The sequence below is a fragment of the Nannobrachium achirus genome (assembly GCF_963921795.1).
Source record: "Nannobrachium achirus genome assembly, chromosome: 21".
NCBI classification, from domain to species: Eukaryota; Metazoa; Chordata; class Actinopteri; order Myctophiformes; family Myctophidae; genus Nannobrachium; species Nannobrachium achirus.
In genome coordinates, this window is record NC_137828.1 from 27,277,578 (window position 1) to 27,292,382 (window position 14,805).

The following is a 14,805-nucleotide window of genomic DNA, read 5'->3' on the forward strand; positions in this document are numbered from 1 at the left end:
CAAGCACACAACGCCTCGCACCGCGAGGCGTTGTGTGCTTGTAGATCTGCTGTTTTCACTAGTTTGAATCATCTATCTATAAATGCGAGAAGTCTCTGCGTGTCTGTCTGTAATCCGCGTATCTCGAGAACCGTTCGTCCTACCGGCTTCAGATTCGGCACGCGCGTTCCCCGCCGCGGCACGGAGTGCAGTGCCGGGCCTCGACCCGACCCGACGCGCGGTTTTCCCGAACCGGCGTGAAACGTTCAGAATCTCCTTATGCGGGGCTGATTGTTGACATCAGGCTGTTCCGGAGGAAATGGGCGCAAGCGCTGACTCATTGTGACATCACATCATAAAAGGCTCTGAGATCACGTACGCCACATGAGTCAACAAAAAATGCCATGGTTACGTATTCTGATGTTCCTATATGGGCATAAAAGGACACAGGCAAACATATGGTCAAAACGGCTCTTATGACAACAGGTATAATGGGGTTTGCATTAAAGGGTGGGGCATTCATTCCCTATTTCAAATTCGGCACGCGCGTTCCCCGCCGCAGCAGGTAGTGCAGTGCCCGGCCTCGACCCGATCCGATACACGATTTTCTGGAACCAGCACGACAGGTTCGGATTCTGATGTCTGTCTCCATAGATCTCCATTTATGGGCATAAAATGGATGCAGACAGACAGATAAAGATATCTCCATATATGAGCATAAATGGACACAGGCAAACAGATGGTCAAAACGGGTCCTATGACAACAGGTATAATGGGGTTTGCATTAAAGGGGGAACCAGCACTGTGTCTGCAACACAGTCGGAGGCACAGACAGATACAGATTTCTCTATAATGGGCATAGAGGGACACAGACAAACAGATACAGAGATCTCCATATATGGGCATGAAATGGATGCAGATAGACAGATACAGATATCTCCATATATGAGCATAAATGGACACAGGCAAACAGATGGTCAATACAGGTCCTACAGAGATCTCCATATATGGGCATAAAATGGACGCAGACAGACAGATAACTCCATATATGGGCATAAATGGACACAGGCAAACAGATGGTCAAAACGGGTCCTACAGAGATCTCCATATATGGACATAAAATGGACGTAGACAGATAGATATCCCCATATATGGGCATAAATGAACACACGCAAACAGATGGTCAAAACAGGTCCTATGACAACAGGTATAATGGGGTTTGCATTAAAGGGCGGGGCATTCATCCCCTATTTACATTGTTCCCGAGTTGGCCAGGGCGCCAACTAGACGGCGGCCGAGCGTCTAGTTGGCCGAGCTTCTAGTTTTTAAAATGATGAATGCAAAACGAACGGTTTTGGACATACAGGGTTTTCACCCGACAACAACGATATGGAGAGCTTACGTCAGCTCTCATTCTGCGTGTGCGTGCGTGCGTGCGTGCGTGCGTGCGTGCGTGCGTGCGTGCGTGCGTGCGTGCGTGCGTGCGTGCGTGCGTGCGTGCGTGCGTGCGTGCGTGCGTGCGTGCGTGCGTGCGTGTGTGTGTGTGTGTGTGTGTGTGTAGAGGACAAGGTGTGGACCACAGTGATGAACAACCTTCCAGCTCAGACCACAGTGACTGGCTCCAGCAGAGAGAGACGCACCGTCATCCAGGTCAACTACAGTACCTCCATGGAACAGGTATCTCTCTCTCTCTCTCTCTCTCTCTCTCTCTCTCTCTCTCTCTCTCTCTCTCTCTCTCTCTCTCTCAGTGCCATACCTTAGCAACAAGCATGATACATTTATTTTAAGAAGTACATTTTATTTTTTTCCCCCGTTTCTACGGTTTCTTGGGCTGGATTTGGCAGCCTGGAACAGTTGTTCAAGTGCAGCTAAAATTGGCATGTTAGTAAACGTGCCACAATTAACCCATTTAGTGCTCCAGACATGAACAGGTTAAATGTGTAGCGTGCCGCTCGTGTGCCGCTCGCAGGGCTCCATTACGCTCCATTGTCTTATTTTGAAAGCCAGAAGTCCATTGCGTAAATACTTCCGGGTTGACGTCATGACGTCATACAACGGGGGCGGTCGTCACACCATGTGGTTTCTAAAATGGCCGATCGATGCCTTTGTTATTATGTTTTTGTAGCGAGAATCTAATGCCATCCTTGGCTTTAAAAGTGTTGTTTGGAGAAAATGGACATTAAAGATGAGATTCCCCGTCGGCCTCCATGTTATGGGATTACTATTTTGTGCACGTGGATCCGTGATGATGATGAATCGGCGAGGCCGATCGTGCCAGGACCTTCCGCTGGACTACAGGGTAGGAGAACCGGCGTTACTCCATATCGAGTACTTTTCGCGAGTATACTCGGGATCGGCACTCTAAATACTCGAGTATTTTTCATGAGTATACTCGGGATCGGCTAGAAATGAGTTAACAATAATGCATTGCACCTGTGCAGCTGACCTGCGGAACCTGGGAATATACCATCTTGTCAAGATGGGGAGAATAAAAGTGTGGAGAATATAATTATAATACCTTGTTAAAGTGACCATTTTGTTACATTTTGCATTTGTAGTTATTTTAATGTAATTTAACAACATAATAACCAGCACAGATAGACAAAGAGACATTCATGGATTTATATTTAAAAGTAACTTTTATTTCCCCCCCTGGACCGTATGGCAGCTGCATACCCCTGCCATACCCAATTGACGCCCATGATTTTTATGCAGAATGGAATGTTTTTTGTTGCAGAAACTCGCAAATCGCAAGAAACCACTCCATTCCCATTAGAAATCGCACATCTGTAGCTGGCACTGCTTTTCTCTTGTCAGGACAGTGAAGCTTTAGTATTGATATTGTGCTTCATACCACACTTACTGTAGCCTACACTAACTCAAACTTAACTTTGTCACGGCCCACTTTTCACATCCCTTGTACTTTGTTTAGTTTAGTGTAGGCCTTGTTGCCTTTCTTTATGTTCAGGTTGAACTCTTTTACTGCTTTGGACGTTCCCGTTCGCCCCAATTTTGACCCAAGCGCGCTGCCAATACGGCTCGTTCTTTTTACCTTGTCTGATGACTGTAAGCTGATGAGGGGTCGCGCCGCCGTGTACAGTAAAAACTTCTCCCGTAACGCTGCTCTCAAAAATCCAGTGCACGTAAGCAATAATGGAGTCCCAAATCACTTCCTGGCTGTTTTCTGTGGATCTGATCTAGAAATTGCATTTCTATGCTCTGAATGGATTCACATTAATTCTTTACATAAGGCTGCCCTCTGCCGTCAGCTTGGCTATAAAGTACACATATGAGCGTCCATCGTAAAAAGTATTAGTTTGGAAATAATCAATAGATAATTGTCTATAACATTGCAAAGCTAAACTGCTTTTTGCTGGCACCAGCCCCAATAAATAAATAATAAATCTGGCAGTAGAACTGTTAAGAATGATCCTATCACACAAAGATTTGGTGGCCCGCCTGTAGTAACTCTGAGGACCCCCTAGGGGTCCCAGACCCCCTGTTGAAGACCCCTGCTCTCATAGATAGCCAATAGCCACACCGTTAAATAATCGTCTGTCTGTCTGTCTGTCTCTCTCTCTCTCTCTCTTTCCATCTCCCCCAGTGAACTGAACGTTAACTAAAAGCATTGTGGTATACATTGTTCCCTTCTTAAGGAGCTGTTCTTTCTCACCGGTCTGCTCAACTCAGATTACATGAGAAACTTTTCGTTCTTTGTGTTTCCAAGGTGACGGCCATCACCACCAGTGCAGAACACTGTCAGCAGTTCATCTCCTACAGCTGCCGCATGTCCAGACTGCTCAACACCCCAGGTACTGTACTGATTCAGGAACAGTCTTATATCTGACTCATGTCCAGACTGCTCAACACCCCAGGTACTGAACTGATCCAGGAACAGTCTTATATCTGACTCATGTCCAGACTGCTCAACACCCCAGGTACTGTACTGATCCAGGAACAGTCTTATATCTGACTCATGTCCAGACTGCTCAACACCCCAGGTACTGAACTGATCCAGGAACAGTCTTATATCTGCGAGCTTGTAGATCTGCTATTTTTGAAAAAGTCGTGAAAATGTGTGCAAATATTTGAATATATGTATTTTTAAAGCGAACGTTTGTAACTCAAATGTTGCTTCTGGGTGGTCCCTGGACTAACTGAGCTCCAGTTAAGTGAAAAGGACTTTTTCTTTGACGATGGCTAGCCAGATTGCTGACATAGAAACATTTTTTTTCAAAAAACCTTAGAAGGATTCAAAAGACACTTATAGAATCAAGTCAAAATTCAAGTTTTCACGATTTTTCTTCATATTGACGGGGGGTGGGGGGTTGTACGGTCGGGTGGAGAAACCACGCTGTCACACTGCTGTTCAACTTGAGCAGTGTCTTGACAACTGACATTCAATATAAATTATTACATTATAAAACATATACTGTATGAGTGAAGCAGTGAAGCTTGTAACCTTCAGAACGTTGTTCTCAGCGTGCAATGCCATCCGTTGCGGCGGCCGGGTGAAGTTAAAAACCCATTTAGGTCTAGAATTATTGAATGCTTTAACCAGTGAAAAATAGCAGATATACAAGCTCGCAGCGTGGCACGAGTGCCGCGCTGCGAGCTTGTAGATCTGCTATTTTTTAAAAAGTTGTGAAAATGTGTGCAAATCTTTGAATATATGTATTTTCAAAGCGAACGTTTGTAAATCAAATTTTGCTTCTGGGTGGTCCCTGGAACTAAAGGTTTTGAGATGGGGGTCCGTGGCCAAATACGTATCATTTTGGGGGTCCTTCACATGAAAAGGTTTGAGAACCACTCCACTGACATAGTAGTCTCTCAAGAATAGACTAACTGAGCTCCAGTTAAGTTAAGAGGACCTTTTCTTTGATGATGGCCGGCCAGATTGCTGACATAGAAACATAGGTTTTTCAAAAAATCTTAGAAAGATTCAAAAGACACTTATAGAATCGGGTCAAAATTCTAATTTTTCAAGATTTTTCAAAAATAGCAGATCTACAAGCTCACAGCGCGGCACTCGGTGCCGCGCTGTGAGCTTGTATATCTGTCGGTTTTTTGGTTAATGCCCTAGTTAGCAGTGGTGTAAGTATTTTATAGTGGTGGGGTAAGTATATTTACTCAAGTACTGTAGGCTACTTAAGTAGAATTGTGAGGTATTTGTACTTTGCTTGAGTATTTCCAATTTGTAATACTTTTACTTCTACTGCACTACATCTCGGATCCAAATATTGTACTTTTACTGCACTACATGTATCTGAAAACTTTAGCTACTAGTTACTTTCCAGATATACATTATAATATTATAAAACATACATAAACCACTTTAGCCCTATTTTATACCAAGGCTATTTGAAATAGCCAATCTACAAGCTCACAACCTGGAAGATGCAGGTTGGGACGTCATTCATATGGAGCATGTTTCTGGACATTATCTGCGGGTATGGGCGACATAAAGTCGGTGAAAATGTTCTGTGACATGGAGCAGAACGCACCGACGGACGCAAGGCAACAATAATGGGTATGGCAGCTACCATACCTTGGTTACAGGGGAAAATAATTCTGTTCCGTTTCGGCTCGGCTCCCATTTTTTTGACCCGGGCTTCCCTCTATCACATGCAGACCGAGGGAGTGAGAGAGAGTGGCAGCATGAAGCATGTTTATGTTATTATACGCTGCTTATTTCTCACCTCAATGTTTTCAGATACATATTTTCAATGTGCTGTTTGAGTTTAAATCGAGTAATGGTCCATCTGGCAGTCATCTTGTGTAGGATACAGAATGTAGCTGTCCAATTGTGTCTCCCTAATTAAAAGCAGCTGTGAGTGGAAGAAGGTTAGGTATGGGAATTTAGCAGGTGAATGAAATCAAGATTCATGTATCTTCATGAAGGCCTATCGATGTCATCACGCATCATGTCGTTGACGTTAACAGGAAGTAATTCAAAATCAAATTTTAGGGACTTTTGATGTAAATATATACACAAAGATTAAACATGTCCTCTTATGACCACGGTTATGCTCTAACAGTCTGAAAAACATATTTTTCATTTCACTATGTCCTTAAAATGCTTCAGCTAGTATGATGCACAGAGCAAAATAAATAATAACAGACTATACAGCACAAAAACACATCTCGGACGAGTTAACTGGGCTGGCATACTGGCATATTTTGTATTGGCTTTACTGTCGTACATTATTGCTAAAGATCAAACGACTACCACAACAGTCACTTTAGATCAGTAAGATTCACCAGTAGTCAAGGACATCTATTAAGAACCTGTTAAGCCCCAGGGGGGTCCAGGGGAAAAATCCGCCTAAAATGTATGTCCAAATTGGAACAGTTGTGGACACAAAACTACAATGATGTGGCTACTCTTGCCTCACCAAATGTCAGCTAACCCCTGAAAATTCACAAATGCTGTGTAAAACATTACATTTCTCTTACCAAATTGTCCTGCTGTGATCACTTACCTAGGAAAAGATGATTGAAAAAGACCTCCGCCTATGGAAAATTTGCCTTCTGAATAGCGAATGAGCCTCAAGACCTCATTTAAAACATATATAGTGAATAGAGAAATTGTCCATCAAGGTGTCATCAATTGATAGGCAAAATTGTATGAATATCTTCCAAACTATGTAAACTCTACAGATGTTTTAGTGAGAGTAGTGCTGTAATATTAGTAATGTTAAAGTATAGGGTTAAACATTATAAAAACGAGTAACAATAAGTTGTAATAATACTGTAATATGAGTAATGTATGGATGAAAAGTACAATGGAAGCTGATTACTATGCCGTAGGCCCACTCTAACAATAATCAACAATGCAATTGTAGTTTGATTTGGTCTCTATTGATTTATTTACATTTATTGGCAGCTGTTCAGAGGTCAACACCTTTTGCCCCCACCGGCGTGGGCAATGGGGTTCAAGAGGTTAAAGAGGCCATAAAGGAGATCGGGTTCTATGGAACAACACGGTGGAGCAGACATATTCATTGCCACATTTGGAGATTCTTCAGATAGGGGAGACATGCAATATTATTCATGCAACAACATTACTCGTTATAATTTTTTTTATACTTTAGCTATTGAAAAAATAGCAGATATACAAGCTCACAGCGCGGCACCGAGTGCCGCGCTGCGAGCTTGTAGATCTGCTATTTTTGATCTGCAAATCTTTGAATATTATGTATATTTTAAGTGAACATTTGTAACTCAAATTTTGCTTCTTGGGGGTCCCTGGAATATTTTGAGATGGGGGTCCGTGGCCAAATACATATCATTTTGGGGGTCCTTCACATGAAACCGTTTGAGCACCACTGACTTAGATTATTTTTTTTAAAGCTTAGAAGGATTTGAAATATTCAAAGACTTTTTCACAATTTATCAATAGTTAAAGCGCAAAATAAGGCGTCCCCGGTCTAAATGGGTTAAACGCCTTCCCCCTATGAAGAACATTCATGGGGGGCCCGCAGTGAATGCTTGTACCCAGGGCCCAGAATTTGGTGCGACACCCCTGTTTGTGGAAACAGTCCGAGTAAGGAGGTCAGTCCTCCATATCGTCGTTGTCGGGTGAAAACCGTTCGTCTTGCATTTATCATTTAAAAGAAAGAACTAAATTAGTGAAAACAGCCTATCTACAAGCACACAACGCCTTGCACACGACTTTTATGTGACAGCCTTGTATGATGAAGCAGGGCTTTACTTTGCGAAAGAACATACACATTTGAAACTTGGAGTTATCAGGTTTCTGCCCAACAACGACGATATAGTTTACTGCTAAAGTGCTCCGCAGGAAGTTGGGGGAATTAAATTACCAATCAGAGCAGAGCAGGGGAGAATAATTTACTCAGAAATATGAATAATTAATTAGCTGCCAACTTTCATCACATACACTGTCAACAACCACACATGCACACACACGCACACGTGCACGCACACACAGCTGCATCGTGGAACTAAATGACCCATTAAATAGAATTGTATTCTGGCTTCAATAAGTGTCTAATTGGGAAGTGGCACAGTGATTGATGTAATTGTTTTAATTGGCTGACCGTCTCCTCTCCGCCCTCAATCTTCTAATTTACAAGACACACACACACAGTGTGTGTGTGTGTCTTGTAAATTAGAAGATTGAGGGCGGAGAGGAGACGGACACACACACACACGCATGCACCCGCCCACACGCGCGCGCGCACATACACGCACGCGCGCGCGTGCACACACACGCGCAAACACACGCAAAGTGATTACTTTTCCTGATGGTTTTAGAACTTTGCTGCAGCAACTTGATATACCAAAATTATGATCTACCGACATCTACCGTGACAGATGGAAATATCCTATCAGGTACCTCTCTGTCTCTAGTTTCTTCTGTGTAGAAGAACGTCACTTCTCCATACAAACGCTGTATGTGAGAAGAAGGCCGTTACTGCTCTGTACAGGTTTAACTGTCATCCACTACAGTCGTTGAGAATTCTGTAAGTCTGACTCTGAACACAATAATGAAAGCATCCTTGGCGAATGCTTTCGCTTTTGTCCGTCTTGCGCCGGTCCAAGAATTTCACCTCTAGCGGTGCAAACGACCGTCCCTCTTAACCCATTTAGGCCTAGAATTATTGAATGCTTTAACCAGTGAAAAATAGCAGATATACAAGCTCACAGCGCGGCACGAAGTGCCACGCTGCGAGCTTGTAGATCTGCTATTTTTTGAAAAAGTCGTGGAAATATTTGCAAATCTTTGAATACATGTATTCTTTAAGCGAACATTTGTAACTAAAATTTTGCTTCTGGTGAAATATTTTGAGATAGGGGTCCGTGGCCAAATACATATCATTTTGGGGGTCCTTCACATGAAATGGTTTGAGAACCACTGACATGGTAGTGTCTCAAGAACAGACTAACTGAGCTCCAGTTGAAGTGAAAAGGACCTTTTCTTTGACGATGGCTGGCCAAATTGCTGACCTAGAAACATAGGCTTTTCAAAAAGTCTTAGAAGGATTCAAAAGACACTTATAGAATCAGGTCAAAATTCAAATTTTCAAGATTTTTCAAAAATAGCAGATCTACAAGCTCACAGTGTGGCACTCGGTGCCGCGCTGTGAGCTTGTATATCTGCTATTTTTCAATAGTTAAAGCATAAAATAATGATACACAATAATGTGTACCCTTTCTCCATGGCCCCAGTTCAGATAATAAAACCCACAAAATAGAACCAAGGTCCTATTCCATTATTCATAGCTGCAGTATTCAGGCGACTAGGGCCTGCTTTGAACACTCTATTTTTTTTTTCCAAAGTAAACGCTCCGGACCCCAGCGGGACAATCAGCTAAGAGCATCGAGGGGGCGCCGGAAGGCAGGGGCTTGGACAGACGATGGTTACCAGTTAAACAGACACTGCTGCGTCCACTTTTGAGCGAAACAACTACATATCCCATGATGCAACTTGGCCGCCAGCACCAGGAAGCATGTAATCTGCATAGGCTCCTATTCATTGCTGATGCAAAGAAACAGCTTTATCTCGGAATCTACTTCCAAAATGCAGAGAACGCAGAGAACCGCTCTTTTTCACGGCAACACTGGGCCAGCCACGGTTAGGATTTTAGTCTCGCGACCGAAAGTAAACAAACTGACGTCAATTTCCACAACATGGACACGATCGTGGCTTCCGCGGATAAAGTGTAAGTGAATGGCAGCAGTCTACAGCCAAATAATTACCAAAATAATGGCAGCCCAAGTGTTAATCAGTCAATCCGTCAAAATCTTTGCTTGAACACAGTAAATTACTGATTCTTGAGAGTCGGGACAAAACTCAAACAAAACTATTATATTTAATATAATAGTGCTAACACAATAAGAATGCCGTACACTAGTGATGCGCGGGCCGACCCGGTGCCCCTACCCGCCCGCCAACCCGCCGGTGGGTCAAGGTTTCAGACTCAATTGGCGGGCGGCGGGTGGGCGGGTTATCACCACTCTTATGTGCAAGAAATAAAAACTAATAATCACCTGTTCTTATTTGCCTTTTATTCTTAATAAGAGTAGGCCTATAAGAATAAGAATACAACGTTTTGAATACGAGCATGAGCAAGCGAGTTTTAAAATGCGCCAGAGTCCTTGGTGCGAGGACCGCCCCAATTCCGCTCCTGTTGGGGCCGCGAACCACATTTAGCCAACATTTGACACAACGTGAGCACAGCAGAGAAGAACGCACAAACAATTCAGCGCATGTCGCTGATCAGGATTTCACTTATATGTCTCTGTCATCCACACAAGTCTGTTTATAAATATTTTGTGTCGGTTACTGTATATAACCAGCCAGTCAACGGATACGATTTGAAACGCAACTTTCACAAGTGAGACAGATTTTTTGACTGAATGAACCAACCACGCTCACCTCGAGTCGCTCCCATCTCTCCAATCTGGTGAGTAATCAATAACCAACAGGATTTAATATCGTCCGTCTTTTGCTGTCTGTTTGAAGTGCAAGGCGCTGTATAAATATGATTGACATAAAACCTGAAACGCCATTCTTACCCCGACGATGCCCCCGCGATTTAGAGAGAATGAACGTCTTTGAATGAATGTATTTTAGGCTAAACCCCAATTTGAACAACACGTTTGTTTATTTAGCCCATGACAATATTGTGCTACTGTAAGCCTTTCTGTAAAGCGACTTTTACTTAGAAGATCTATTGTGGAGATGATATACCATCTTTTTTTTAAATGCGGGTTGCGGGGCGGGCGGATTCGTTGATTTGTATATTGTTCTGCGGCGCGGGCGGGCGGATTACGTTCCTTGCGGGCTGTGGGCTGTGCGGGTTATGAAACAAACCTGACCCGCGCATCACTACCATACACACTGTCACACCAGCAGTGGCTGCCATGCCAGGAACCAACCTGCTCACTGGGAGCCATTAAGGGTTCAGTGTCTTACTCAAGGACACTTCTACACGTAGCCTGGAGGAGCCATGGATCAACCTGGGAAACGTATGCTGCTGCCAGTTTGATTCATTACTCCTCTGTAATATTTTAAGAGGGATCAATCTCATAATGCAATATACAGGCCTAGAAGGTATTGAAAACATCGAAAGGCATTATCACAAATATATGTTTGGCCACTCAAAATATAGATCTCTCAGAGCAAATGAAAGTAGAAGTATTCAGTACGAGGAATATACTGTATGTACTGTAACTTTAACTTTGTCTGTCTGATATATACACGCATGCTGACATACGTCTGGGTTCTCCATCATTACTTCTGAGACATTCAATCAATCAGTCACTGTCTTGCCAAAACCTCTTAACTCCATTGTTGAGGTTTTTGATATTTTGGCATAAATCAGGGTTATTGAACGCCCTTTACATCTGATGGAAAGAAGTAAAAAGTGCTTGGGACAAAACCTCCTAACTCCGCACTTTCTGCCAAACCAGCTAACTCCACCCGATTGGCTGTCTCTTTTTTTCATAAATATGTGCTATTGAACACACTTTACGTCTGTGTATTGGTTAAAATAATATTGAACCAATGAAAAGTAGTAAAAATCCCTTTGGTCAAAACCTCCTAACTCCACTTGAGCTCATTTTCCCGAAAATTTACATTTTGGAGTTAGGAGGTTTCGGCCCGACAGCATAGAATACTATGCTCACTCCATAACCCAAACTAGTTTATATAATTGTCCGATTGGGACATTGAATCCTCATTCCTTAGTGCTGGTCAATCGGTATTCTGTGACCCTCTGTACTGTGTAAAGATTCCTGCTTGTAGTAAAAGAAAGATGTCAAGATCAAGAATCAGTTCAATTAAATAATGGAGGGATGTTCTCTGAACAAGACTGATCGTACACACAACGCACGCACAAACGCGTTGTGTACCTTCCACCGCCCGCTTTCTCCCTATCCCTCTCCTTGGCCTGAAGCGATTGATAGAATCATTTATAGCTTGCACGCTAATGAAGAGAGAAATATATTCATCAAACAAATGAGTTCATTAATCTCCTGAAGTGCGGCTGGTTGAACTTCACTGCATGGTTGACGTCTACGCTGTTAAGGCCTGAGGTACATGAGGGTTGTAGCTGAGACAATGACTGAGGTGTGTGTGTGCGTGCGTGCGTGCGTGCGTGCGTGCGTGCGTGCGTGCGTGCGTGCGTGCGTGCGTGCGTGCGTGCGTCCGTCCGTCCGTCCGTCCGTCCGTCCGTCCGTCCGTCCGTCCGTCCGTCGCCGGAAAAATAAACCAAATCGACCATTAAACAACACTGAAGTTAATGACCCATTCATCATCTTAACACCACATTGCAATTTGTGCCACTTAGTTGGGAGATGGGATGTTTTGTTGCATGGATCTCAGAGAAAACACCAGAATAAACCACTGTGCTGGGTGGTTAGGTTGTATAGGCAAAGTGCAGCAAATGATCACCGTCAAACTAGAGGCCAGTCTTTTGTTTCTCTGTCGACACATGGTTGTGTTCAAGCTTATGGAGAAAGGGAGTTGTGAAACTAAAATCCTTTTCTTTTTTTAATCAGGAAGGTCACATTTGGCACATATATTCATCATGCTTTATTTAGTTAATATTCAGTCATATTTTATGAATTATTCCTTGTCTATTGAATCCCATTGTGTCCACATTCGCCCATTTGTGTCGGGTCTTTCATTACCCAGATAATGTTCTCCATGCAATGTCATGTTTTAACACACGGGTGACTAACAGGTCACCGATTTTGAGATCCAAAGTGCAATAACCCCCCCCCCCAGTGAAGGTCTCTCCCCTTCCATGACTTTTCCTAAATACTCAAGACATAATGTTCTCGTTTTTTTTCCCCTTCTGAAACGTTTCCTAAGTATGAAATAATATACCATTATACCACTCTGACTGTTAGTTATCGGTCATAGAGACAGGTCTCACCCATTCCTCCCCCTCCCAGAAGCAAGGAGAGAATTTCACACCTTTTGCGCTCCCCATTTGAGAGGTCAATTGAAATGCTAATTTACATTTGGAAGACAATAGAACCCCCGCTGGCAGCAGGGGAGGAGGTGTTGCTCTCCTGGGCCAAAAGGGAGAGAATTTACCTGTCAATTTGACTGATACATGCAGTCTGAGTGGAAGTGATTTTTTTTCACCCGAGTGTTAAAGCACACTGGACAAGTGTGTAGATCACTGGTTCTCAACCTTTTCAGGCTGAGACCCCCAAAATAATCATAAAAGCCTCTTCAGGCAGACAAACATTAGCCTAAATTGTAAAAAATGTATTCTCAACCAATGGTGTGAGGCGAGGACTGGGGTGTGAGGTGGTCACGCTTTTCTCTCGCCGGGATAAGGACGTGGGAGTGTTTTTTTAAAAAAAACGAGGGCCCCTTGCCCCAAACCGTTGCATGAAGTAAACACTTGGCTGCACAGACAACCTAAATCATTTACATCCCATAATGTGTGCTTGCTCCAGCTGGCTAGCTGTTGCCTTGGTTGATGCGTCATTGCTTGGGATAATGGCATCATACATTGTGTTGACAGAGTGTGGGTCTGTCTACCTGAGCACTTAGCTCATATAAACACTAAACCTATACCTTTGTTCACTTACAACTCATGAACACGCACACATGTGCACCATAGCAAAAACTCCTGATATGACGAACAAGCAGTGATGGAAAAAGCACTCACATTTCTTACTTAAGTAAAAGTATCAATACTGCAATATAAGAAATACTTAAAGTATACCACAAGTAAAAGTACAAAATGTTTGAAAATAGCAGATCTACAAGCTCACAATACCTAAAAATTTTACTTAAGTACAGTACAGTAAGTAAGTAAGTAAGTAAGTAAGTAAATGTAGTTAGTTACTTTATACCACTGCGAACAAGTGCAGGAAACAATATTTATCACAACATTTTGGAAAAAATAATAGGCTACACAAAATAAATGACTAAAATCTGTAGGCCATCTTTTGCTGATCATTATACGCTCCACCTTTCGTGTTGGTTGCACAACATGCACCCTTCATATTTCTTAAATCCATCTAAGTCTCTCTGTGTCATGCCACTGCACAGCAAGTTCAAGCCTCGTTTATTTTTCGTTGCACGATATACAAGCGCCACAGATTAGACAGACACGTTGTGAGTTTGTAGATCTTGCCCTGATGCACAGTGGTAAGACGAAGCATAAATCTGGCAACAGGTTTGTTTGTTGTGTTTATTGTGAGGTGCAGCTCAGAAGGGCAGCTGGCTGTCAGGGAAAAGACACACTGAATTGATTCTCCACAATCAGTGTGTATATCAGGGCATTAACAACTTGTGATTTTTGCAAGTCGACTCGACTCAGTAAAAAGTTAAGTTGAAGTCGACTTTATCGTTTGATGACGTCATCATCATATCATACACCCCCCCCCCCCCCCCAGAATAAATATATCCCCAAAGGATTAACTTAATGTGAAACATTGTTTTCTCTCTCAACAGTAAACAAACCTCTGCACATTTCTGCACAAATATATAGAGGCAGAAATTGTGAAAATAGCCGATCTACATGCTCACAATGAGCATGTAGATCTGCTATTTTCACAATAGAACATTTATTTTCTTTTTTTTTACTTCGACTTCGACAGGACATTGTTATAACCCTCTAAGGCCCGCATTAAGAAATACTTGAAATAAAAAATTGAAAAAAATAAGATGGTGTTGTAGGAGTCCTATTAACTCATTAAAAGCCAACCCCGCGATGTCGCGGGAAAAGTAATAGAGTATCTATAGTGCCATCCACGCGATGTCGCGGGAAAAGTAATATATTACTGTAACGGCGAGTAAAAATACCTAGTACAATGGCCGACGCTCCG

General features: G+C 42.8%; 1 protein-coding gene across 1 annotated transcript in view; it reads left to right on the top strand.

The window, feature by feature from the left end:
• Positions 1 to 14,805, top strand: part of LOC308306664 (contactin-associated protein-like 2) — a gene marked incomplete at both ends in the record, with an annotated part of 459,572 nt that overhangs the window by 332,610 nt on the left and 112,157 nt on the right. Inside the window, 2 exon segments of the mRNA XM_080751705.1 lie at positions 1,541 to 1,656; positions 3,707 to 3,791. Of these exon segments, the coding sequence (XP_080607831.1) occupies positions 1,541 to 1,656; positions 3,707 to 3,791 (201 nt within the window).